The sequence below is a fragment of the Ranitomeya variabilis genome, chromosome 7 (assembly GCF_051348905.1).
Source record: "Ranitomeya variabilis isolate aRanVar5 chromosome 7, aRanVar5.hap1, whole genome shotgun sequence".
Lineage (NCBI taxonomy): Eukaryota > Metazoa > Chordata > Amphibia > Anura > Dendrobatidae > Ranitomeya > Ranitomeya variabilis.
This window is the reverse complement of record NC_135238.1, coordinates 240,073,702-240,099,500: the sequence shown is the minus strand read 5'-3', so window position 1 is coordinate 240,099,500 and position 25,799 is coordinate 240,073,702. Positions and strand designations below refer to the sequence as shown.

At 50.5% G+C, this 25,799-nt stretch overlaps 1 protein-coding gene across 2 annotated transcripts in view; it reads right to left on the bottom strand.

The window, feature by feature from the left end:
• SLC15A2 (solute carrier family 15 member 2) overlaps positions 1–22,377 on the bottom strand; it is a 49,455-nt gene extending 27,078 nt beyond the window's left edge. The window contains exons 1-9 of one of the 2 annotated variants that reach the window (XM_077273303.1): positions 22,241–22,377; positions 15,556–15,617; positions 11,608–11,695; positions 3,968–4,109; positions 3,440–3,532; positions 3,262–3,361; positions 3,086–3,176; positions 2,913–2,990; positions 1,282–1,364 (exon numbers count right to left, since the gene is read on the bottom strand). In XM_077273303.1, the coding sequence (XP_077129418.1) occupies positions 1,282–1,364; positions 2,913–2,990; positions 3,086–3,176; positions 3,262–3,361; positions 3,440–3,532; positions 3,968–4,109; positions 11,608–11,695; positions 15,556–15,617; positions 22,241–22,268 (765 nt within the window). In that variant the 5' untranslated portion in view covers positions 22,269–22,377. Of the gene's footprint in view, positions 1–1,281; positions 1,365–2,912; positions 2,991–3,085; positions 3,177–3,261; positions 3,362–3,439; positions 3,533–3,967; positions 4,110–11,607; positions 11,696–15,555; positions 15,676–22,240 lie in introns of those variants that run through there. The other variant, XM_077273301.1, reaches the window with a different exon arrangement.
• Positions 22,378–25,799: the final 3,422 nt, after the last annotated feature.

Below are 25,799 nucleotides of genomic sequence, written 5' to 3'. Positions count from 1 at the left end.
GGTGCAGTCACATGACCACATCTCAGGTCACTCGTGACAGCCCACTGAGTGCCAGGGACGGTGCAGTCTCATGACCAAATCTTAGATTACTAGTGACTGCCCACAGAGGGCCACGGATGGTGTAGTCACATGACCACATCTCAGATCATTAGTGACAGCCCACTGAGCGCCATGGACGGTGCAGTCTCATGACATCTCAGATCACTAATGACTTCCCACTGAGCGCCACGGTCAGTGTAGTCACATGACCACATCTCAGATCACTAGTGGCTGCCCACTGAGCGCCACGGACGGTGCAGTCACATGACCACATCTGAGATCACTAGTGGCTGCCCACTGAGTGCCACGGACGGTGCAGTCACATGACCACATCTCAGATCACTAGTGACTGCCCACTGAGCGCCACGGACGGTGCAGTCACATGGCCACATCTCAGATCACTAGTGACAGCCCACTGAGTGCCACGGACGGTGCAGTCACATGACCACATCTCAAATCACTAGTGACTACCCACTGAGCGTCACGGACGGTGCAGTCACATGACCACATCTCAGATCACTAGTGACTGCCCACTGAGCGCCACGGACGGTGCAGTCACATGACCACATCTCAGGTCACTAGTGACAGCCCACTGAGTGCCAGGGACGGTGCAGTCTCATGACCAAATCTTAGATCACTAGTGACTGCCCACAGAGGGCCACGGATGGTGCAGTCACATGACCACATCTCAGATCACTAGTGACAGCCCACTGAGCGCCACGGACGGTGCAGTCACATGACCACATCTCAGATCACTAGTGACTGCCCACTGAGCGCCACGGACGGTGCAGTCACATGACCAAATCTTAGATTACTAGTGACTGCCCACAGAGGGCCACGGATGGTGTAGTCACATGACCACATCTCAGGTCACTAGTGACAGCCCACTGAGCGCCACGGATGGTGCAGTCACATGACCAAATCTTAGATCACTAGTGACTGCCCACAGAGGGCCACGGATGGTGCAGTCACATGACCACATCTCAGATCACTAGTGACTGCCCACTGAGCGCCATGGACGGTGCAGTCGCATGACCACATCTCATAATTTGTCACATTAAAAGTGCAATTATTGCTGGAAATCGACACTTCCATGAGAAGGAAACGTGACGCGCTGTTCCCGTGGGTCGCCTGCATTCATGAGTCATCATGAAGTTTGGAATCATCCAGATCCTCAGACGGCATTTTGTTTTCGAAACTTTTTGATACGTTTTCTGCATCAAATTCTCTGCCAGAACTTACTCCAATGCACTTGAAGACGGAGGCCAGGATGTTCCCCTGCGGCGGATATTTCTTGTACATGCCGCTGCCAGAGACAAATACGACTAGAACGAATGAGAAAGAAAACAAATGTCAGCGGGGAGGGGGCACACGGGCAAAGTGTCCTGAGGTGACCTGAGACAAGATGTCTCCGTGAAGAGCATGGGTCACATGTGATAAACACACAGACGACGTTCATCCGCATCGTGCATGGGGCTGTGCAAGGGGCTGCGGAAGAGGCTGTGCAAGGGACTATGCAAAGGGCTGTGCAAGGGACTGCGGAAGGAGCTGTGGAAGGGACTATGCAAGGGGCTGCGGAAGAGGCTGTGCAAGGGACTGGGCAAGGGGCTGCGGAAGAGGCTGTGGAAGGGACTATGCAAGAGACTGCGGAAGGGGCTGCACAAGGGGCTGTGGAACGGGTTGGGGAAGGGGCTTTGCAAAGGGCTGTGCAAGGGACTGCGGAAGGAGCTGTGCAAGGGGCTGCGGAAGGGGCTGTGCAAGGGACTGTGAAAGGGGCTGCAAAGGAGCTGCGCAAGGGGCTGTGGAACGGGTTGTGCAAAGGGGTGCAGAAGGGGCTGCGCAAGGGGGCTGTGCAATGGGCTGTGCAAGTGGCTGGAGAGGTGGCAGCTCAAGGGGCTGCAGAAGGGGTTGCGGAAAGGGCACAGTTTAGGCCTTTTAGCCACTCCCACTTTTCTAAACACTTTGTAAAGTTTTCTAGGAAAGTGTGAAAACAATAAATCTGCCGTATGGTGTGAACACAACACAAAACTTACACCAGAAGAAGGAGAAGTGGTGGATGATGGAGAGCACCGGACAGAAACGTCACCAATCTGCAAATGGTGGAAATATGGAAATAATATTATCACATCCTGTAGATTCTCCAGTCCGGGGTCTGAGCCTCGTGCAGAAATCCCGGCACCTCCGGCCTCGGCCGCTGTCAGTGAGGTTATGAATGGTCGTCTGAGGAAGGTTCTGCCGCTGAATGTACAAATTATCCTGATCCGCTGCCGGCAGCTCCTGTGTAATCACCAACCAATGACGTCCCCTAAGTGCCCGATGGAGACAAGTCTGGAGACGCTGCACCCGCGGGAGCAGGTTTGACCCACGCAGGACAGTAGTACAAGGAACATGTGACCTTCCTCAGACGACCATTAATAACCTCAGTGACAGTACCGAGGCCGGAGGTGCCAGGATTTCTGCACGAGGCTCAGACCCTGGACGGGAGAATCCAGAGGATGTGATAATATTGTTTGCACCATGTGCAGATGGGTGATGTCTCTGACGCTGACCTCCATCATCCACCACTTCTGGTGCTGTAACGTCAGTGTTGAGTGAAAGTTGCTAATCTCCCCCTTATGTCTGGGATGGCGGCGGCCATGTCTGACGGAGTCCACAGAGGCCACTACTGTTGCCCACGATCTGACCGGTAACCTTCGCTCTGTGTAGGACGCATTCACCTCACGAGTAGCTGAGCGGCCGATCGGATACACAGCGATACATCCGTCATTGCTTTGTACCCGGTCACATCTGTCGTTCGGGGGTTTGGATGACGCGATTATTATTTCCAGGAATTTTACAGTTTTAGGGACAGAAGAAACTTCCAATCTACTTACTGAGCGCGAAAAACATCAGCGCAGCCGGGACCCCGAACGCCAACGCGTAACAGTCCGTGCCGAAACACTGAACGTCTCCTACAAAGGAAGAGCAGAGTCAGAGACTGGCCCCAAAGATGGCGGAGGGTGATAATAACGCAGGACCCTGGGGCAGATCTGATGTCAGCGCCCACCTCGCAGCACTGGGGTCACGAAGGTGGAGATGAGGCTCCCAGCATTGATGGACAAGTAGAAGATGGAGAAGAACTTCCCTCGTTCTTGGGCCTAAAAAGAATCCAAATATCTTGGTGAGAAACACCCTCCAGGATGATGACAAAGTCCAAGCGCCCCAAAGGGAATCACAACTTACATGTTCTTCAGCAAACTGGTCACCTCCAAAGGCGGAGACGCACGGCTTAATGCCGCCGGTACCGAAGGCGATGGCGATCAGACCAATCATAGAGAGCGCCCTGGAAGGAACGGATCACAGTGATGAGGCCCATGACGGACCGCGAGCCACCATTACCTGGAGCACATGGAGTACTTACACGTGCACCTCTGTGCTCCCCACCGACGGGATGGCGCCCACTGACTTGATCACATGACCAATGACGTACACGATGGAAAGCCAGAAAATGGTGCTGCAAGAACAGACAACAGGTCACGATCATCCGGTGATGGACAAGGCGACCAGTCCTCCGATCAGGGGATCACTCCCATCATTCCCCCAGCATGCACACAGCGACATCAGCCCGGCCCCAGCCCAGAACATCGCCGACACACCAGGACGTGCACAGGACATCGCCGACACACCAGGACGTGCACAGGACATCGCCGACACACCAGGATGTGCACAGGACATCGCCGACACACCAGGACGTGCACAGGACATCGCCGACACACCAGGACGTGCACAGGACATCGCCGACACACCAGGACGTGCACAGGACATCGCCGACACACCAGGACGTGCACAGGACATCGCCGACACACCAGGACGTGCACAGGACATCGCCGACACACCAGGACGTGCACAGGACATCGCCGACACACCAGGACGTGCACAGGAGTCTTACTTGAATTTTCCCAACCAGGCGTCAGCAATGGGGGCGCCGATAATGGGGGTGAAGTAGCAGAGACTGGTGAAGGCGTGGTAGACCGTGGTGGACAAGTTCTCATCCCAGTGCAGGTAATTCAGGAAATACAGAGTGAGGACGGCTGGAAGGGAAAGACGGACAGATGAATGGAGCCCCCCAAAGGCAGAGGCTCAGCCGAGCAAAGCTGCAGGAAAATGGCAACATCTCCATGATATTAGAAAGAACGGTGACTGTGTGTTTATTGTTTTCTGATGCCCTAACCTCTGCTTGCTGTCAGTGAATTGCCCCATTTTGTGTTTCATTACACAGCGACCCCCCCATTGTATCTCAGCGCAGAATCTGTTGTTTTGTTTGTTATATTTTTCTGCTTTTCTTTCTGGGGAACAACGATTCTGGGAAACTTTCCAGCGGTGATTCTGTTCCCGAGCGCAGCAGCCGCCATGGTGGGAATTTATCACCGGAGCTGCCAAGTGCGGTTTACAATGTGTGCGAGGCGGGTGGAGGACGTGTCCGGGCCGGCGCTGGGACATCAGCCACAGACACCACTCATGTACATGCTGAGGAAAGCAGGAGCGGGCATGTCGGGTTTCCACATGCCTGATCCTCGCTTCCTGCAGGAGAGAAACTGAAGCCAAAATGTCCTGGATGACAAGACACAAGACAGATACAAAGATGGAAGCGTCTCCTGCAACTCGCCCTGTATCACAGCTTTCCTTAACCCCACAGGGAGAGAGACCCCTGGTCCTGTAACTCCACAGGGCGAGAGACCCCGGGTCCTGTAACCCCACAGGGCGAGAGACCCCGGGATCTGTAACCCCACAGGGCAAGAGACCCTGGGTCCTGTAACCCCACAGGGCGAGAGACCCCTGGTCCTGTAACCCCACAGGGCGAGAGACCCCTGGTCCTGTAACCCCACAGGGCGAGAGACCCCTGGTCCTGTAACCCCACAGGGCGAGAGACCCCTGGTCCTGTAACCCCACAGGGCGAGAGACCCCGGGATCTGTAACCCCACAGGGCGAGAGACCCCGGGATCTGTAACCCCACAGGGTGAGAGACCCCGGGTCCTGTAACCCCACAGGGCGAGAGACCCCGGGTCCTGTAACCCCGCAGGGCGAGAGACCCCGGGTCCTGTAACCCCGCAGGGCGAGAGACCGCAGGTCCTGTAACCCCACAGGGAGAGAGACCCCGGCTCCTGTAACCCCACAGGGAGAGAGACCCCTGGTCCTGTAACCCCACAGGGCGAGAGACCCCGGGTCCTGTAACCCCACAGGGAGAGAGACCCCTGGTCCTGTAACCCCGCAGGGAGAGAGACCCCGGGTCCTGTAACCCCACAGGGCGAGAGACCCCGGGTCCTGTAACCCCGCAGGGCGAGAGACCGCAGGTCCTGTAACCCCACAGGGAGAGAGACCCCTGGTCCTGTAACCCCACAGGGAGAGAGACCCCAGGTCCTGTAACCCCACAGGGCGAGAGACCCCTGGTCCTGTAACCCCACAGGGCGAGAGACCCCTGGTCCTGTAACCCCACAGGGCGAGAGACCCCAGGATCTGTAACCCCATAGGGCGAGAGACCCCTGGTCCTGTAACCCCACAGGGCGAGAGACCCCGGGATCTGTAACCCCACAGGGCGAGAGACCCCGGGTCCTGTAACCCCACAGGGCGAGAGACCCCGGGTCCTGTAACCCCACAGGGAGAGAGACCCCTGGTCCTGTAACCCCACAGGGCAAGAGACCCCAGGATCTGTAACCCCATAGGGCGAGAGACCCCTGGTCCTGTAACCCCACAGGGCGAGAGACCCCGGGATCTGTAACCCCACAGGGCGAGAGACCCCGGGTCCTGTAACCCCACAGGGCGAGAGACCCCAGGATCTGTAACCCCACAGGGCGAGAGACCCCAGGTCCTGTAACCCCACAGGGCGAGAGACCCCAGGTCCTGTAACCCCACAGGGCGAGAGACCCCTGGTCCTGTAACCCCACAGGGCGAGAGACCCCAGGATCTGTAACCCCATAGGGCGAGAGACCCCTGGTCCTGTAACCCCACAGGGCGAGAGACCCCGGGATCTGTAACCCCACAGGGCGAGAGACCCCGGGTCCTGTAACCCCACAGGGCGAGAGACCCCAGGATCTGTAACCCCACAGGGCGAGAGACCCCAGGTCCTGTAACCCCGCAGGGCGAGAGACCCCAGGTCCTGTAACCCCGCAGGGCGAGAGACCCCTGGTCCTGTAACCCCGCAGGGCGAGAGACCCCTGGTCCTATAACCCCGCAGGGCGAGAGACCCCGGGATCTGTAACCCCACAGGGCGAGAGACCCCGGGTCCTGTAACCCCACAGGGCGAGAGACCCCAGGTCCTGTAACCCCACAGGGCAAGAGACCCCAGGTCCTGTAACCCATCATCGGCTAATCTATTATATGTGACAGCATTTATAGCCGGATGGGAGCAGTAGTCCCATCAGACGATGCCTGGCTACACAGACCCCTGCACACACACACAGTGACACACCCATACATGCAGACCCCCGCACACACACACACATACATGCAGACCCCCGCACGCACAGACACACATACATGCAGACCCCCGCACACACACATACACACACACATGCAGACCCCCGCACACACAGACACACATACATGCAGACCCCCACAGACAGACACGCACACACTCTTCCTCCTCCCAATCTGCAGCGTTTCTCGCCCGCACATCCGCAGCAAAACCGCAGATCTTTTTTAAACCTGTGGTTTTGCTGCGGATTGGCCTGACACAATGGAAGTCAATGGGGGCAGAGACGCTGCAGATCCGCAAAAACAATTGACATGTGCACACTAATTCTGGATTTCCCATTGACTAACATTGGTTGTGCACTACACTGCGGATTTGATGCAATTCAGTGCGTCCAAAAATGCTGTAGAAAAGCATCAAAATCTGCAACGTGTGCACACAGCCTCAATCTTCCACGTCCACCATTCACATTACTGCCCGTGCCGCTGGTCTTAATGAATCGGCCCAAAGTCTGCTGGGAAGTTGCAGAACATTCCTGGTGTATAATGAGACTGCTGACCTCGATTCTGGGAGAAAGTCATTATTAACCTAAATACTGACATCTCAGCCCTCCCCGCTGTGTGCAGGGGGGGCGCGGTGCAGTGTGCAGGGGGGGCGCGGTGCAGTGTGCAGGGGGGGCGCGGTGCAATGTGCATGGGGGGGAATGTGCATGGGGGGGGCACGGTGCAGTGTGCAGGGGGGGAATGTGCACGGAGGGGGGGGCGCGGTGCAGTGTGCAGGGGGGGCGCGGTGCAGTGTGCAGGGGGGGCGCGGTGCAATGTGCATGGGGGGGAATGTGCATGGGGGGGCACGGTGCAGTGTGCAGGGGGGGAATGTGCACGGAGGGGGGGGCGCGGTGCAGTGTGCATGGGGGGGCGCGGTGCAGTGTGCATGGGGGGATATGTGCATGGGGGGGCGCAGTGCAGTGTGCATGGGGGGATATGTGCATGGGGGGGCGCAGTGCAGTGTGCATGGGGGGATATGTGCATGGGGGGGCGCAGTGCAGTGTGCATGGGGGGGAATGTGCATGGACGGGGGGCGCGGTGCAGTGTGCAGGGGGGGCGCGGTGCAGTGTGCATGGGGGGGCGCGGTGCAGTGTGCATGGGGGGGGAATGTGCATGGGGGGGCGCGGTGCAGTGTGCAGGGGGGGAATGTGCACGGAGGGGGGGCGCGGTGCAGTGTGCATGGGGGGAATGTGCACGGAGGGGGGGGCGCGGTGCAGAGGGGGTGCGGTGCAGGGGGCGCGTGGTGCTGTGTGCACAGTGTACATGGATGGAGGATCTGGCTGAGAACTGTGATCATCTGATTACTCAGAGGTCGCACAAGGACATTCTGCCAATGAAAAAAGTCAGTACAAAGCCGGGGCTGTTGGGGGACATCATGTACCGAGGGGGGCGCAACTTGGGGGCGATGAAGATGTCACACAAAGTTTACAGCTCTACTTTCTGTAAACGTTTTATGTGTCCTGTGACTCCTCTGGGCCCCCAATCTAGTGACCAGACATCATAGGGATCCCGGGCAGCACGGTGGCTCAGTGGTTAGCACTGTACGGTGGCTCAGTGGTTAGCACTGTACGGTGGCTCAGTGGTTAGCATTGCAGCCTTGCAGCGCTGTGGTCCTGATTTAAAATCCCACCAAGAACAACATCTGCAAGCAGTCTATATGTTCTCCCTGTGTTTACGTGGGTTTCCTCCGGGTTCTCCAGTTTCCTCCCACATTCCAAAGACAGTATGGGGTTACAGGACCGGGGGAATTGTGAGCCCCAGGGCCGGCATTTGCCCTGTGCGACCTGTGCGGCCGCACAGGGCGCCAAGGCTCGTTAGCATACAAGGGGCGCATTTATTGAGCTCAGCAGATTAATGTCACATTACATCACAATCAGGGGTGGGATTCAGCCGGTACGACCCGGTACGGGGCAGCCGTTTTCTAAAATTTCCATCTGCCAGCGTTCCGGTTACCACGCCCCCGGTCATCGGGCCCCCCCTGGCAGTGGCGTAGGAAGGGGGCGGCACAATGCGGGGGGCGGCACAATGCGGGGGGGCGGGTCGCCGGCGGCGCAGAATTTACCTGGCTGTTCGCTTCTCGGCTTCAGAAAAATGGCCGCCGCGATCTCCATCTGCGCATGCGCGGCATCCCGCGGCCATTTTCCTGAAGCCCCGGGCAGCAGAGCACTCCACCTGCGCACGCGCGGCCTCAGGAAGATGGCCGCCCCCACCGATAAGCAGATAGAGCAGGATCGCGGTCAGGTAAGAAGAACTTGTTTGTTTTTTTTAATTATTATTGAGAGCGGCGATCAGGAGGGGGGGGGGGCAGGGCAGAAAGCTGGACACAGGGAGGCAGAACGCTGGACACTGGGGCAGAAAGCTGGACACTGGGGCAGAAAGCTGGACACTGGGGCAGAAAGCTGGACACTGGGGCAGAAAGCTAGACACAGGGGGGGCAGAGCGCTGGACACTGGGGCAGAACGCTGGACACTGGGGCAGAAAGCTGGACACTGGGGCAGAAAGCTGGACACTGGGGCAGAAAGCTAGACACAGGGAGGCAGAACGCTGGACACTGGGGCAGAAAGCTGGACACTGGGGCAGAAAGCTGGACACTGGGGCAGAAAGCTGGACACTGGGGCAGAAAGCTGGAGACGGGGCAGAAAGCTGGACACAGGGGGGGCAGAGCGCTGGACACTGGGGCAGAACGCTGGACACGGGGGCAGAACGCTGGACACGGGGGCAGAACGCTGGACACGGGGGCAGAACGCTGGACACGGGGGCAGAACGCTGGACACGGGGGCAGAACGCTGGACACTGGGGCAGAACGCTGGACACGGGGGCAGAAAGCTGGACACGGGCAGAAAGCTGGACACTGGGGCAGAAAGCTGGACACTGGGGCAGAAAGCTGGACACGGGGGCAGAACGCTGGACATTGGGGCAGAACGCTGGACACTGATGCAGAACGCTGGACACTGGGGCAGAAAGCTGGACACGGGGGCAGAAAGCTGGACACGGGGGCAGAAAGCTGGACACGGGGGCAGAACGCTGGACACTGGGGCAGAAAGCTGGACACGGGGGCAGAAAGCTGGACACGGGGGCAGAAAGCTGGACACTGGGGCAGAAAGCTGGACACGGGGGCAGAAAGCTGGACACGGGGGCAGAAAGCTGGACACGGGGGCAGAAAGCTGGACACTGGGGCAGAAAGCTGGACACGGGCGCAGAAAGCTGGACACTGGGGCAGAAAGCTGGACACTGGGGCAGAAAGCTGGACACTGGGGCAGAAAGCTGGACACTGGGGCAGAAAGCTGGACACTGGGGCAGAACGCTGGACACTGGGGCAGAACGCTGGACACTTGGGCAGAAAGCTGGACACAGGGGCAGAACGCTGGACACTGATGCAGAACGCTGGACACTGGGGCAGAAAGCTGGACACTGGGGCAGAAAGCTGGACACTGGGGCAGAAAGCTGGACACTGGGGCAGAAAGCTGGACACTGGGGCAGAAAGCTGGACACAGGGGCAGAAAGCTGGACACTGGTGCAGAATGCTGGACACTGGTGCAGAATGCTGGACACGGGCAGAATGCTTGACACAGGGGCAGAATGGAGACACGGGGCAGGATGACAGACATGGCGTCATGACTGGAGACACTGGAGGCAGGATTGGAGACAGATGGGGCAGGATGGATACGATGGAGACAGATGGGGCAGGATGGGAAGATCATATGGGGCAGGATAGATACTCATTAGGGCAGGATGGGAGAATATATGGCTGGAGCCAGGAATGAGACACACGGGGGCCAGGATGGCGAATATTATTACCATAGGGGCTAATTAAGGGATATTATTACTGCAGTGATGTATTTATTTTATTTTTTGAGTATACTGTTTTAAATGGGGGGCGGTCCTATTACTGTGTAGAGTGACACTATGTCGCCTTCTTCATGTGGTGTAATGTAGAAGTTGGGAAAATTAAGTAATGTGTTCTGCAAGTGGAACTCGAGATAACTGTGTTATTTCCTGCAGAGATGAGCCCTGGCTGGATGAAGTGATGGCGGTCTGTGCGGGATGAAAGATGAAGGACTTCACCTAGAGATGTCACTGGTGAGTCAGTGTGTTACCTATACACTGACACTATACACTGTATACTATATACTGAGGTCCTGTGTATGTCACCGGTGATCACTGTATTACCTATACACAGACGCTGCATACTAAGTACAGATCTCCTGTGTATAATGGCACTTATGGTGATAGTATTGTGGGTTTTTTTATTATTGATCAGTATTGTAGTATTCAGTCACTATGTGGTGGTAATATGTGGTCTGGTCATGATGTTGTGGTATTCGTTCCTTGTATTTGATATTATTCGATCACTGTGGTGGTAATATGTCATCTGGTCATGGTGTGGCGGTGTTTGGCCTTGCAGGCCGCCGCTCTGCACTCTGATTGGCTGTCAGCCCATATGGCTTTGGACCAAGCGTCATTTTTTCCTTTTGGTCCGCTTTAAAGCACTTTATAATTCCCGTTATTGCAATATTAGTGTTTCTTCAAGTGTTTTGCAGGGAAACACAAGTTTTCTAAGTAAACGTGTTGTTGTGAATATTAAAGAGTTATTGTTTTCTTTCAAAGTTTGGAGGGGGGGGGGGCGCCGTCCTGCAGTCTCGCACAGGGCGCCTTTTGGGCTAAGTCGGGCCCTGGTGAGCCCCATCGGGGACAGCGCCAATAATGTGTGTAAAGCGCTGTGGAATTAATGGCGCTATATAAATGAGTAAAATAAATAAAATAAATAAATCCCCGGAAATTATAGGGATTCTCAGACCTTACATTCTATACATTATATACATATATATATATATAACGTTTCACGGCTCCAGAAGCTTCGCCCCCACGTGGTGATGAAGGATCTGCTGCCGCGGTTCGGATTTTTTTAACCACTGAAGACCCAGACAGATTGGGTGGAGGCGGCTGCTGAGAACATCGCCCGGCTTATGGAACTTTGGAGGAATCTTCTCTTTATTGTCCCATGGGTGATGGGAGGTGATGGGAGGCTGCGGCCCCGGGAGGAGAGGACGGGGCTCGTTCTGGGGCAACACTCACCTTTCATGCCGTAAAACGAGAATCGCTCGCAAAACTCGTTCACGATGATGAAGAGAATACTCAGCGGGTAGTTGGTGCCACATAATGTCTGCAAAGAGCAAGAGACAGAGAGCATCTCATATAGGAGGGAAACAGACTGACTATATATACTATATACTATATACTGAATATATATACTGTATACTGACTATATATACTATATACTGACTATATATACTGTATACTGACAATATATACTGTATACTGACTATATATACTATATACTGACTATATATACTGTATACTGACTATATATACTGTATACTGACTATATATACTGATTATATATACTATATACCGACGATATATACTACATAGTGACTAGATATACTGTATACTGACTATATATACTATATACTGAATATATATACTGTATACTGACTATACTATATACTGACTATATATACTGTATGCTGACTATATATACTATATACTGACTATATATATACTATATACTGACTATATATACTGTATACTGACAATATATACTGTATACTGACTATATATACTATATACTGACTATATATACTGTATACTGACAATATACACTCACCGGCCACTTTATTAGGTACACCTGTCCAACTTCTTGTTAACACTTAATTTCTAATCAGCCAATCACATGGCGGCAACTCAGTGCATTTAGGCATGTAGACATGGTCAAGACAATCTCCTGCAGTTCAAACCGAGCATCAGTATGGGGAAGAAAGGTGATCTGAGCGCCTTTGAACGTGGCATGGTTGTTGGTGCCAGAAGGGCTGGTCTGAGTATTTCAGAAACTGCTGATCTACTGGGATTTTCACGCACAACCATCTCTAGGGTTTACAGAGAATGGTCCGAAAAAGAAAAAAAATCCAGTGAGCGGCAGTTCTGTGGGCGGAAATGCCTTGTTGATGCCAGAGGTCAGAGGAGAATGGGCAGACTGGTTCGAGCTGATAGAAAGGCAACAGTGACTCAAATCGCCACCCGTTACAACCAAGGTAGGCCTAAGAGCATCTCTGAACGCACAGTGCGTCGAACTTTGAGGCAGATGGGCTACAGCAGCAGAAGACCACACCGGGTACCACTCCTTTCAGCTAAGAACAGGAAACTGAGGCTACAATTTGTACAAGCTCATCGAAATTGGACAGTAGAAGATTGGAAAAACGTTGCTTGGTCTGATGAGTCTCGATTTCTGCTGCGACATTCGGATGGTAGGGTCAGAATTTGGCGTAAACAACATGAAAGCATGGATCCATCCTGCCTTGTATGGAGCATCTTTGGGATGTGCAGCCGACAAATCTGCGGCAACTGTGTGATGCCATCATGTCAATATGGACCAAAATCTCTGAGGAATGCTTCCAGCACCTTGTTGAATCTATGCCACGAAGAATTGAGGCAGTTCTGAAGGCAAAAGGGGTCCAACCCGTTACTAGCATGGTGTACCTAATAAAGTGGCCGGTGAGTGTATACTATATACTGACTGTATACTGACTATATATACTGTATACTGATTATATATACTATATACTGACTATATATACTGTATACTGACTATATATACTGTATACTGACTATATATACTGTATACTGATTATATATGCTGTATACTGACGATATATACTGTATACTGACGATATATACTGTATACTGACTTTATATACTGTATACTGACTATATATACTGTATACTGATTATATATACTATATACTGACTATATATACTGTATACTGACTATATATACTGTATACTGACTATATATACACTGTATTCTGACGATATATACTATATACTGACTATATATACTATATACTGACTATATATACTGTATACTGACGATATATACTGTATACTGACGATATATACTGTATACTGACTATATATACTGTATACTGACTATATATACACTGTATACTGACGATATATACTATATACTGACGATATATACTATATACTGACTATATATACTATATACTAACTATATATACTGTATACTGACTATATATACTATATACTGACTATATATACTGTATACTGACTAATATACTGTATACTGACTATATATACTGTATACTGATTATATACTATATATTGACTATATACTGACTATATATACTGTGTACTGACTATATATACTGTATACTGACTATATATACTGACTATATATACTGTATACTGACTATATATACTGTATACTGACTATATACTGTATACTGACTATATACTGACTTTATATACTATATACTGATTATATATACTATATACTGACTATATATGCACTGCTCAAAAGAATAAAGGGAACATTAAGATCGCACATCCTAGATATCACTGAATGAAATATTCCAGTTGTAAATCTTTATTCATTACATAGTGGAATGTGTCGAGAACAATGAGGGTATGTGTCCACGTTCAGGATTGTTTCAGGATTTGGTCAGGATTTTACGCAGGTAAAATCCTGACCAAATCTGCACCTGAGGTCACTGGCAGGTCACCTGCGTTGTTTCAGCATTGTAAGGACATGCTGCGTTCTGAAAAGACGCACCGCATGTCCGTTTCCGCGGGTCTGCCGCCTGCGTCTTTTAATGCATAGTGGAGACGGGATTTCATTAAATCCCCTCCACTATGCTGTAACATCTGGACGCAGCGGCTCTACGTAGCGTCAAACACGCAGCGTTTCCTGAACGTGGAAACATACCCTCAAACCTAAAAATGATCAATGTAAATCACAACTAATATCCCACGGAGGTCTGGAGTTGGAATGATGCTCAAAATCAAAGTGGAAAATGAAGTTACAGGCTGATCCAACTTGAGTGGAAATGCCTCAAAACAAGGACATGATGCTCAGTAGTGTGTGTGGCCTCCACGTGCCAATGATGAGAGTATCCCAGGAGTAGTAGATACATTGAGGAGCGTACTCCCAGGAGTAGTAGTAGTAGATGCAATGATGAGAGTACTCCCAGGAGTAGTAGATACAATGATGAGAGTACTCCCAGGAGTAGTAGATACATTGATGAGAGTACTCCCAGGAGTAGTAGTAGTAGATACAATGATGAGAGTACTCCCAGGAGTAGTAGTAGTAGATGCAATGATGAGAGTACTCCCAGGAGTAGTAGTAGTAGATGCAATAATGAGAGTACTCCCAGGAGTAGTAGATACAATGATGAGAGTACTCCCAGGAGTAGTAGATACATTGATGAGAGTACTCCCAGGAGTAGTAGTAGTAGATACAATGATGAGAGTACTCCCAGGAGTAGTAGATACAATGATGAGTACTCCCAGGAGTAGTAGATACAATGATGAGAGTACTCCCAGGAGTAGTAGATACAATGATGAGAGTACTCCCAGGAGTAGTAGATACAATGATGAGAGTACTCCCAGGAGTAGTAGATACAATGATGAGAGTACTCCCAGGAGTAGTAGATACAATGATGAGAGTATCCCAGGAGTAGTAGATACAATGATGAGAGTACTCCCAGGAGTAGTAGATACAATGATGATAGTACTCCCAGGAGTAGTAGATACAATGATGAGAGTACTCCCAGGAGTAGTAGATACAATGATGAGAGTACTCCCAGGAGTAGTAGATACAATGATGAGAGTATCCCAGGAGTAGTAGATACAATGATGAGAGTACTCCCAGGAGTAGTAGATACAATGATGAGAGTACTCCCAGGAGTAGTAGATACAATGATGAGAGTACTCCCAGGAGTAGCAGATGCGGAACGTTCTGTTCTCTCTGTTATCAGACATTCTCTGCATTTGATCCCTTTAATCCTCTTACTTTGTGATGAATCAGATATAGGAAGTAAAGGCAGAAATGTGCGGTGGTCCTGGCGCAGCAGGGTGTCCGCTCTGGGGAGTCACAGTTTAGGGGCAACTACAGTTTAACCCCTGAATGCTCTCATACTCTCTGGACATCAGACAACCACTTACCGGAACTTTCTTGGTGGGACTGGACTCTTTGGAGAAGAACTTCTTCACTCCGCTTTTCTGTCCTGGGGGAGAAAGAAGGAACAAGTCATCTATGTGGCCAGACATGGTGCGGAGCTGCAGAGCTGCGCTCTCTAAACTCCTCCAACTTCATCCTCAGGCCTCCTCCTCCTCCTCCTCCCTGCTGCCTCACCTCCTGGGTCTTGCACCATTAACCCTTCAGGTCTCCTCCTCACTGCTGCCTCACCTCCTGGGTCCTGCACCATTAACCCTTCAGGTCTCCTCCTCCTCCTCCCTGCTGCCTCACCTTCTGGGTCCTGCACCATTAACCCTTCAGGTCTCCTCCTCCTCCCTGCTGCCTCACCTTCTGGGTCCTGCACCATTAACCCTTCAGGTCTCCTCCTCCTCCCTGCTGCCTCACATTCTGGGTCCTGCACCGTTAACCCTTCAGGTCTCCTCCTCACTGCTGCCTCACCTCCAGGGTCCTGCACCGTTAACCCTTCAGGTCTCCTCCTCCTCCTCCCTGCTGCCTCACCTCCTGGGTTCTGCACCATTAACCCTTCAGGTCTCCTCCTCCCTGCTGCCTCACCTCCAGGGTCCTGCACCATTAACCCTTCAGGTCTCCTCCTCCTCCCTGCTGCCTCACCTCCTGGGTCCTGCACCATTAACCCTTCAGGTATCCTCCTCCCTGCTGCCTCACCTTCTGGGTCCTGCACCGTTAACCCCTCAGGTCTCCTCCTCCTCCCTGCTGCCTCACCTCCTGGGTCCTGCACCATTAACCCTTCCTTACCAGGCTCCCAGATCCCTATGGGACATTAACCCTTTCCTCTTCAGGCATCCCTCTATTTTAGGCATGCTGACCCCAGACAGGAGATTGCAGATGTCTGACAGTAATAAGGCTAGGTTCACACGATTCGTTTTTGGCGATTTTTTTTATTCTGAGTATTTTTGGGAAATGCAAGTAGCCTGTTTTACTTCATAGGTGCAGAAAATTTGCAACATCAAAAACTCACCAAAAGCTCATGATGGGAATGTAGCCGAACAGTTTCAGCTGCTGGAGGACCCCCAATATCTGCTGTCAGGGGTCTTGAAGATTTAGTACTATCTCCTAGGAATGTCTGTGAGGACCCGGGACACATAATATCTGGTGCTGCCGGCCTCCCATCATGGACCAGTTGTCCCACATTAGATGCTATACCCCACTGTTAACCCCTGCAGCTCCTGTGCCTCACATGTGCAGCGGGATTCAGAGATGTGATGGCCACAGGGCTGATAACACAGAACAACAGCTTGCATGTCTGTGTCCTACAACTGACAGCTTGTTGCAGGCTCCATACGGAGCACAGCTATCAGCTGATAAACCTCAGTCTCCTGTCCCTTTAAATCTCCAGTGATTCTGCGCCCCCTAGAGGCCACATGTAAATCTTACAGAAATAAGAATCGTCCTTTCCACCCAGATGCAGTGAAGATTCTGACATTTCTGACACAGGTAAATCATTGTCCACAGAGGAGATGAGGCTCAGCTGTTGATTTGGGGGTGGCTCATTTTATAGTGCGTGGCTCCTTTAAGAGATATTGTCCTGTGACATCTCCATATCTCCATGTGACCTTTAGCTGAGGCTTCTTCAGGTTCAGAGATAAGAGGCAGGAGAAGGTCACATTGGACTTGTTCAGCGCTGACGCCCTCCTTGTACTGGGCCGCAAATTGCCCATAATAAATATTTGGTGGGACGATGACACGAATGAATATCTGATATAATTTGGCCAAATGTTATGCGAAGCGTCTCATTTTTTTCCTAATATTCAGAAGCCGTATTGCCAGGGGTGTAACTACAGCAGGTGCAGGGTTGCAATCGCACGCGGGCCCTGGGGCCTAGGGGGCCCTAAAAGTCCCTTTGGCCTATAGAAAGACTTGTTATTAAAGATTTACAACATTTGGGGGCCCCGTTGGAGCTTTCACATGGGGCCCATGAGTTGCGTATTGCTGGTCACATTGACATGCGATAGAGGGCAGCCTCTCTGGTACATTGTATATAGCTGCCGCTGCTTTGCTCCTGTTCACACTGCCCTGGAGGTGACAGTCAGGTTTTTGTCACTAATAAAAATCTGGGCATAAAGGAAAATGCAGGAAAATCTCCCAAATCAGAGCCCCGTTCTGCCTGCGAATGACTAACACTAAATCGCCCACTGAGACGTCTGTGCGGCCGCAGGGATGTGACAAATGTTTCTAAACGTCGGTTATATCTACAGGGGGTCCCTGGATCCCCCAGAGGACTAATGGACATGAGCAGAAGGACAGATCCTGACATGTCGGCAGTATTTAATACCTATGTAATTGCAGAGTAGGTATTGGCGTCACTCAAGGTCACTGTAGAAGCGAGGTGCTGGTAGAACGGCCATGCTGGAGGGCAGAGTCGATTTCTGGGTGGGTTTGGGGAGCACTTAGGGGGGATGCAGATCTCATCATCAGTGAGGTCTGTAGTCTAGTGACCTCCAGCTTCTCCAGGCAGAATCCCGCTGTTCCACACTGCACCAGTCACATTATGAGGCTTTTGCTCGTATCTGGATTGTATCGATTTGTAAAGTATGTTTGTGGAATATATGTAGCTACATTGTGTTTCTACAGCAGTTCCTTGTGTCTGATTCTATCTATACTTTATGTCTGGTGGATCTGTGACCAGGGCCGGCGACACCACCCAGGATACCCGGGCAAGTGCAGAGCCCTGGACAAATGGGGGCACCGGCAAGGTATGTGGCTCGTGAGTCGGGGGGAGCCCGGCTCCAGCCCTCCTTAAATACTCACCGTTCCCCACAGCTTTGGTATATTCAGCCTCTTCTGACCCTCTGTGATGTCTGAGGGCAGAGAGCGCAATGACAGCAATACAGCGCGGCCTCTGTGCAGAGAGTCAGAAGACTCTGAGGAGACCGGAGCTGCGGGGAATGAGGAGAGGTGAGTGTTTAATTTTTTTATGTATGTGGAATTATATGGGACCATTATGTTGTACAGAGCACTATATGGGACCATTATACTGTATGGAGCACTATATGGAGTCATTATACTGTATGGAGGATTACATGGAGTCATTATTCTGTATGGAGCATTATATGAGGCCCATAATACTCTATGGAGGACTATGTGGTGTCCATAATACTGTATGGAAGACTATGTGGTGGCCATAATACTGTATGGAAGACTATGTGGTGCCCATAACTCTGTATGGAGGACTATACTGTCCGGTCTAAAATGAAAACTTTGGAATCCCCCCAGCGCCCGCACTGTGCGCTGCCAGGACCAGGATTCGCTGGTTTCTGAGCTATTGTAGAATTTACCATAGATAGCACTCATGTAATGTAAGAAGTGAAATCTTTGGCATTGTACTATCCCTATATTATCTGTGCATCATGAATCATGGTATGTGGTAAAGGGGCCACTGAGACTCTTTTACCTGGGGCCCATGAACACCTGGAGTCGGCTCTGTCTCCTACCATTGTATCTGCTCTATGTGTGTAAATATACCTAATCTATCTGTATCTACATTGTATCTATCTGTATATATTGTATCTGTTGTATCTATCTGTATCTATCTGAATATATTGTATCTACATTGTATCTATCTGAATATATTGTATCTATATCGCATTGTATCTATCTGTATATATTGTATCTATATCGCATTGTATCTATCTGTATATATTGTATCTATATCGCATTGTATCTATCTGTATATCTTGTATTTACATTGTATCTATCTGTATATATAGTATCTATATTGCATTGTATCTATCTGTATATTGTATCTCTCTGTATATATTGTATCTATATCGCATTGTAGCTATCTGTATACATTGTATCTATCTGTATATCATATCTATCTGAATATATTGTATCTACACAGTATCTAACTATATTGTATCTACATTGTATCTATCTGTATATATTGTATCAATCTGGATATATTGTATCTATCTGTATTGTATCTACATTGTATCTATCTGTATATATTGTATCTATATGAATATATTGTATTTACATTGTATCTATCTGTATATATTGCATCTATATTGCATTGTATCTATCTGTATATTGTATCTATCTGTGTATATTGTATTTATATTGTATCTATCTGAAAATATTGTATTTACATTGTATCTATCTGTATATATATAGTATCTACATTGTTGCTATCTATATATTGTATCTACATTATATCTATCTGAATATATTGTATCTGAATTGTACCTATCTGAAGATATTGTATCTACACTGTATATATTTATATATTTTATTCACATTGTATCTATCTGTATACATTGTATCGACATGGAATCTATCTGTGTATATTGTATCATCTGAATATATTGTATCTACATAGTATCTAACTATACATTGTATCTACATTGAATGTGTGTGTGTGTATATAGTATATACATTGTATCTATCTGAATATATTGTATTTACATTGTATCTATCTGTATATATTGTATCTACATTGTATCTATCTGAATATATTGTATTTACATTGTATCTTATTGTAGTAATTTGGATCTCAGGAGGGGTACACACGAACATATGAAAAAAATAAGAGTCTGATTTACATCTATACGGTGGTCAGGATACAATCCGCGTACAACCTCTTTTTAGTTAACGCCTATAAGACCAAGTACCATTTCTCATGTAGAATTGCAGTGTATCTGTCATACATTGGATCTTATACGTGTCATCCGGGTGGGATCCGTTTTTTTCTACAGTCCCATAGACTCAAATGGGTTCAGATTTTGTCTGTGATAAACAAGTCCTGTGTACAGCCCCATAGGATAACATTGTCGACAGTTGTTGGCGTGACGTCAGTATTTTTACAGAGAGAACGATGGTGGGAACGAGCCCCTACAGACATCAGATATTCTGGGGTCGATCTGCCCCGAATCCACCAGGATTTCCCAGGATTCCATCGTTGTCGCTGGAGCACGAGGAGCGGATAATGAGGGTCCATTGTACTAAGGCCGGGGCACAGCGGTGCGAGAGAATCGGGACGATTATGCTAATCACCGTGTGATCCGATTTTCTCAGGAGAACATGGAGCTACGTTTTCTGCATCTTCTCCATCCCGCCAGCCCATAAATATCAGACTATTCTCCGATGTCATCAGACTGAAGTGTGATTTGTTTGACCCATTGACTTGCATGGTCGAGTGCGATCCGATTTATAGATGCAAATTGGGCACGCTGCGATTTTCTTCCCGGAGAGACTCGGTCCTGTGCGCGGTCACATAGAATAACACTGGTCCGAGTGCAATCTGATGTTATGTCCGACCACACTCAGACCGAAAATACCGGCGTCCGCATGACCCTCAATGGTTCCTTATCCCCTGGCAGCCCCCCTGTGTATTTGCAGGTGCCTGTGATCGCCCCCTGCTGCTAGGAGAGTGTACTGACGGCGACCTATAATAACAGGTTATGGAGCGGTTATACAGAATAATCTATAATCTGCAGTTTATCAGGTTGTAAACCAGGAATTGAGCGACCATTAATGTGCTCTGTACGTGGGCAAAAGCTGTGAATCAGGCGCATAACCCCCGTGTGTCGTCCCAGGGGGTGATCAGACGGACGTTACACATTACAGGGGGTGGGGGAGATCGTCGGCAAATTACATTATTAAATATTGGCTTTTATCGTGAGGGTCACCCCTATACTGACACGTGTGACACATCTAGGACCCTCACTAATGAGAGGATGGGGGTCCCGCACAAGCAGGACTCAGCTCTTTCGCCCATAGACTTCAGTGGAGAATGCTGTGGATGGGAGTCAGTGAATGGGGGGTCGCCCCTAGACCCCCGTGCTTCCTGTTGGGGGTGGCACATGTCAGGCATTTCTGGCATAGTCTGATGGAAGCCCCTCCTGGTGATGAAGGAATATGGGGGCATCTCACTGTCAAATCTGCCATTCAGACAACTGACAAAAGAGCATGAAACCCCTAAGGATCTGGATCAGTAGCCCCCCAAATATCACCAAAACCAGGCAAAGCTATGAGAAGGCCGCCCGGGGAATCAGGGTCTCACCATCACAATTTGTGGCTTAGAGGGGCTTCTGCCCTGAGACTCCTGTCTGTATGAGGGGTGCGGACGCTCAGGTGCCCCCAGATAATCAGACACTTTCCTGGCCCCGGCTCTTGGCGCTGATCGTCATTAGGATTATCCCAAAGATGGAATAAGATTGTAATTATATCCTACAGCTGCAGACTAATGGAAGCAGCCCCTCATCTCAGGTCACCACCAGTGTCAGGAAGACCCCACAAATCCCACCCTGGAACTGGGGGCACAGGCGATCATGTGTGACTATGACTAATCCTTCCCTGGGTCTTGTATGGCAGAAGCCTGGGAAAGCTGAATGACAACTGCTTCTGGGCAGAGACATAGCCGACTGACATGAACAAAATCTGCAAAAATGTAACAATATTTCTCAATATATTGTAAAAAAATAAAGAGACAGAGACCCCCAGGCAATAGAACACCCCCAGATGAACACATGAACTTATGACAATGCGCTCAGCAACCAACATCCCTACACATATCCGATGTGACAATCATCAGCGAAGACGCAGAAAGTTCTGGGAAGTTTGTCCCAAACTTTAAATCATGAGAGACCTAAAAGGTGACTGCGCGGGGGAGGGAGGAGAAGGAGAGGGATCTACCTGAGGACACGTCGCCTCCTTCGCCCATAGCTGGATCCTGTGCGCTGCGATCTCCTGGCAGAATGTGCCCCGACCCCACCGATCATCACACTTTTCAGCACCTAAATTCTGGTGAATGATTCACCCGCAGGGTCCTGCCCTCCACCAGGGGCCAATACCAACCCCAGGAGGCTTCCACTCATTAGAGGAGATGTGAGGGGTAATTATCAGGAACCTTTAGACCGGCCAAGATGTAAAGGATGAAGGTCAGGAGAACCTGGAGGAACCTGTGAGATCTGAGGATGAAAAGACACAATGTTAATAATGTGCGGATACAAAGTGTCTGATCACAAGTATCATAAAATGCACCAAAAGGAACCTCAGCAAATGAGTCTAGGAAGGGACATAAATGTAAAGACAAATGTTCAGCTCACCCCGTTATGTCCAGGTTCCTTAGCTGGTCATCAGCGCACGGAGCCGCCCTGGTCCCGGCGGTATAGAAATCCAATGTGCAAGAAAAGTCTACAGCGACCACATGAGATTTGATTCTTATAAGCTGATGATGACCTTTGACATTCTCAGTGCAGGAATGAATGTGTTGCATGGATTTGTGTATTTTTACATCAATTAAGGAATTTGCTCCTCAGACCTTGTGGGAGCATCATAACACAGAACCAGACCCCAATCAGAGGACCATAAAACATTCACACTCCTTATCTATGAACTGTTCCAATATTTATGGACACAACTGTTTATCACTCACATAATGGTAGTTCTGCTTCACGTCACCTGTCTTATCTATGGCATTATTTCTGTGCTGTGCATAAATATGTGATTCTTCAGAATTTCTATTAGTCTTTGCCTGATGAAGAGACCTGTGTAGTCTCGAAAGCTTGTAATTTGTTACCATCTTTTCAGTTAGCCATTAAAAGGTATCAACCACTGAGGACTCTCAGTTCTAAATATTTTTCTCTCCACTGGCTAACACGGTACCAAGATATATATCTTTCCTGTATCATGACGCATTTCAGGCACAACTGGCTCTTAGGCTACTTTCACACTAGCGTCGTGCACTGCACGTCGCTATGCGTCGTTTTGAAGAAAAAACGCAACCTGCAAAAGTGCTTGCAGGATGCGTTTTTTCTCCATAGACTTGCATTAGCGACACAGTGCGACGCATTGCCACACGTCGCAACCGTCGTGCGACGGTTGCGTCGGTCCGTCGCCACAAAAAAAACGTTTTTTGGTGCGTCGAGAACGTCTTTTCCGACCGCGCATGCGCAGCCAGAACTCCACCCCCGCCTCCTCGCACCTCACAATGGGGCAGCGGATGCGTTGAAAAACTGCATCCGCACTACGACGCTAGTGTGAAAGTAGCCTAAGTCACAGCATAAGAACAAATGCAGAAACAAAGATTTAAAAACCTTCCAGGCCGGCAACATCAAATCTTTCACTAAAGAAGCCCTCCTCCTCCTCACCGTCCTCCCCATCAAAGCTTTTATCATCTTAGTATATGGCAATCACCATATTAAACAGCACTGTTCACTTACAATTGCTCATTTTGCTTTTCTACCTGGCTAATTGTTCTCTTTTACATTAGGTCTTTGACATCAAGTGATTAATAACTGACAAGTTGAATCCTTCTAAGCTCCATGTAGAAAAAGAGGTACATTTTCTTTGCATGAGTCATCATGAGAACTACAATTCAACATTACTGTAAAATCACAGGCAGTGCAGGCATTCACAGCTAATGCTCCTAGACCATGGGCGCAGCCCCACACATGGCAGCAATCACAGCTAGTGCTCCTAGACCATGGGCGCAGCCCCACACATGGCAGCAATCACAGCTAATGCTCCTAGACCATGGGCGCAGCCCCACACATGGCAGCAATCACAGCTAGTGCTCCAAGACCATGGGCGCAGCCCCACACATGGCAGCATTCACAGCTAGTGCTCCTAGACCATGGGCGCAGCCCCTCACATGGCAGCATTCACAGCTAGTGCTCCTAGACCATGGGCGCAGCCCCACACATGGCAGCAATCACAGCTAGTGCTCCTAGACCATGGGCACAGCCCCACACATGGCAGCAATCACAGCTACTGCTCCTAGACCATGGGCGCAGCCCCACACATGGCAGCAATCACAGCTAATGCTCCTAGACCATGGGCGCAGCCCCTCACATGGCAGCAATCACAGCTACTGCTCCTAGACCATGGGCACAGCCCCTCACATGGCAGCAATCACAGCTAGTGCTCCTAGACCATGGGCGCAGCCCCACACATGGCAGCAATCACAGCTACTGCTCCTAGACCATGGGCACAGCCCCTCACATGGCAGCAATCACAGCTAGTGCTCCTAGACCATGGGCACAGCCCCACACATGGCAGCAATCACAGCTAGTGCTCCTAGACCATGGGCGCAGACCCTCACATGGCAGCAATCACAGCTACTGCTCCTAGACCATGGGCGCAGCCCCTCACATGGCAGCAATCACAGCTACTGCTCCTAGACCATGGGCACAGCCCCTCACATGGCAGCAATCACAGCTACTGCTCCTAGACCATGGGCGCAGCCCCACACATGGCAGCAATCACAGCTACTGCTCCTAGACCATGGGCGCAGCCCCTCACATGGCAGCAATCACAGCTACTGCTCCTAGACCATGGGCGCAGCCCCACACATGGCAGCAATCACAGCTACTGCTCCTAGACCATGGGCACAGCCCCTCACATGGCAGCAATCACAGCTAGTGCTCCTAGACCATGGGCGCAGCCCCACACATGGCAGCAATCACAGCTAGTGCTCCTAGACCATGGGCGCAGCCCCTCACATGGCAGCAATCACAGCTAGTGCTCCTAGACCATGGGCGCAGACCCTCACATGGCAGCAATCACAGCTACTGCTCCTAGACCATGGGCACAGCCCCACACATGGCAGCATTCACAGCTAGTGCTCCTAGACCATGGGCACAGCCCCTCACATGGCAGCAATCACAGCTACTGCTCCTAGACCATGGGCACAGCCCCTCACATGGCAGCAATCACAGCTACTGCTCCTAGACCATGGGCGCAGCCCCTCACATGGCAGCAATCACAGCTACTGCTCCTAGACCATGGGCGCAGACCCTCACATGGCAGCATTCACAGCTAATGCTCCTAGACCATGGGCGCAGCCCCACACATGGCAGCAATCACAGCTACTGCTCCTAGACCATGGGCGCAGCCCCTCACATGGCAGCAATCACAGCTACTGCTCCTAGACCATGGGCACAGCCCCTCACATGGCAGCAATCACAGCTAGTGCTCCTAGACCATGGGCACAGCCCCTCACATGGCAGCAATCACAGCTACTGCTCCTAGACCATGGGCGCAGCCCCTCACATGGCAGCAATCACAGCTACTGCTCCTAGACCATGGGCACAGCCCCTCACATGGCAGCAATCACAGCTAGTGCTCCTAGACCATGGGCACAGCCCCTCACATGGCAGCAATCACAGCTACTGCTCCTAGACCATGGGCGCAGCCCCACACATGGCAGCAATCACAGCTACTGCTCCTAGACCATGGGCGCAGCCCCACA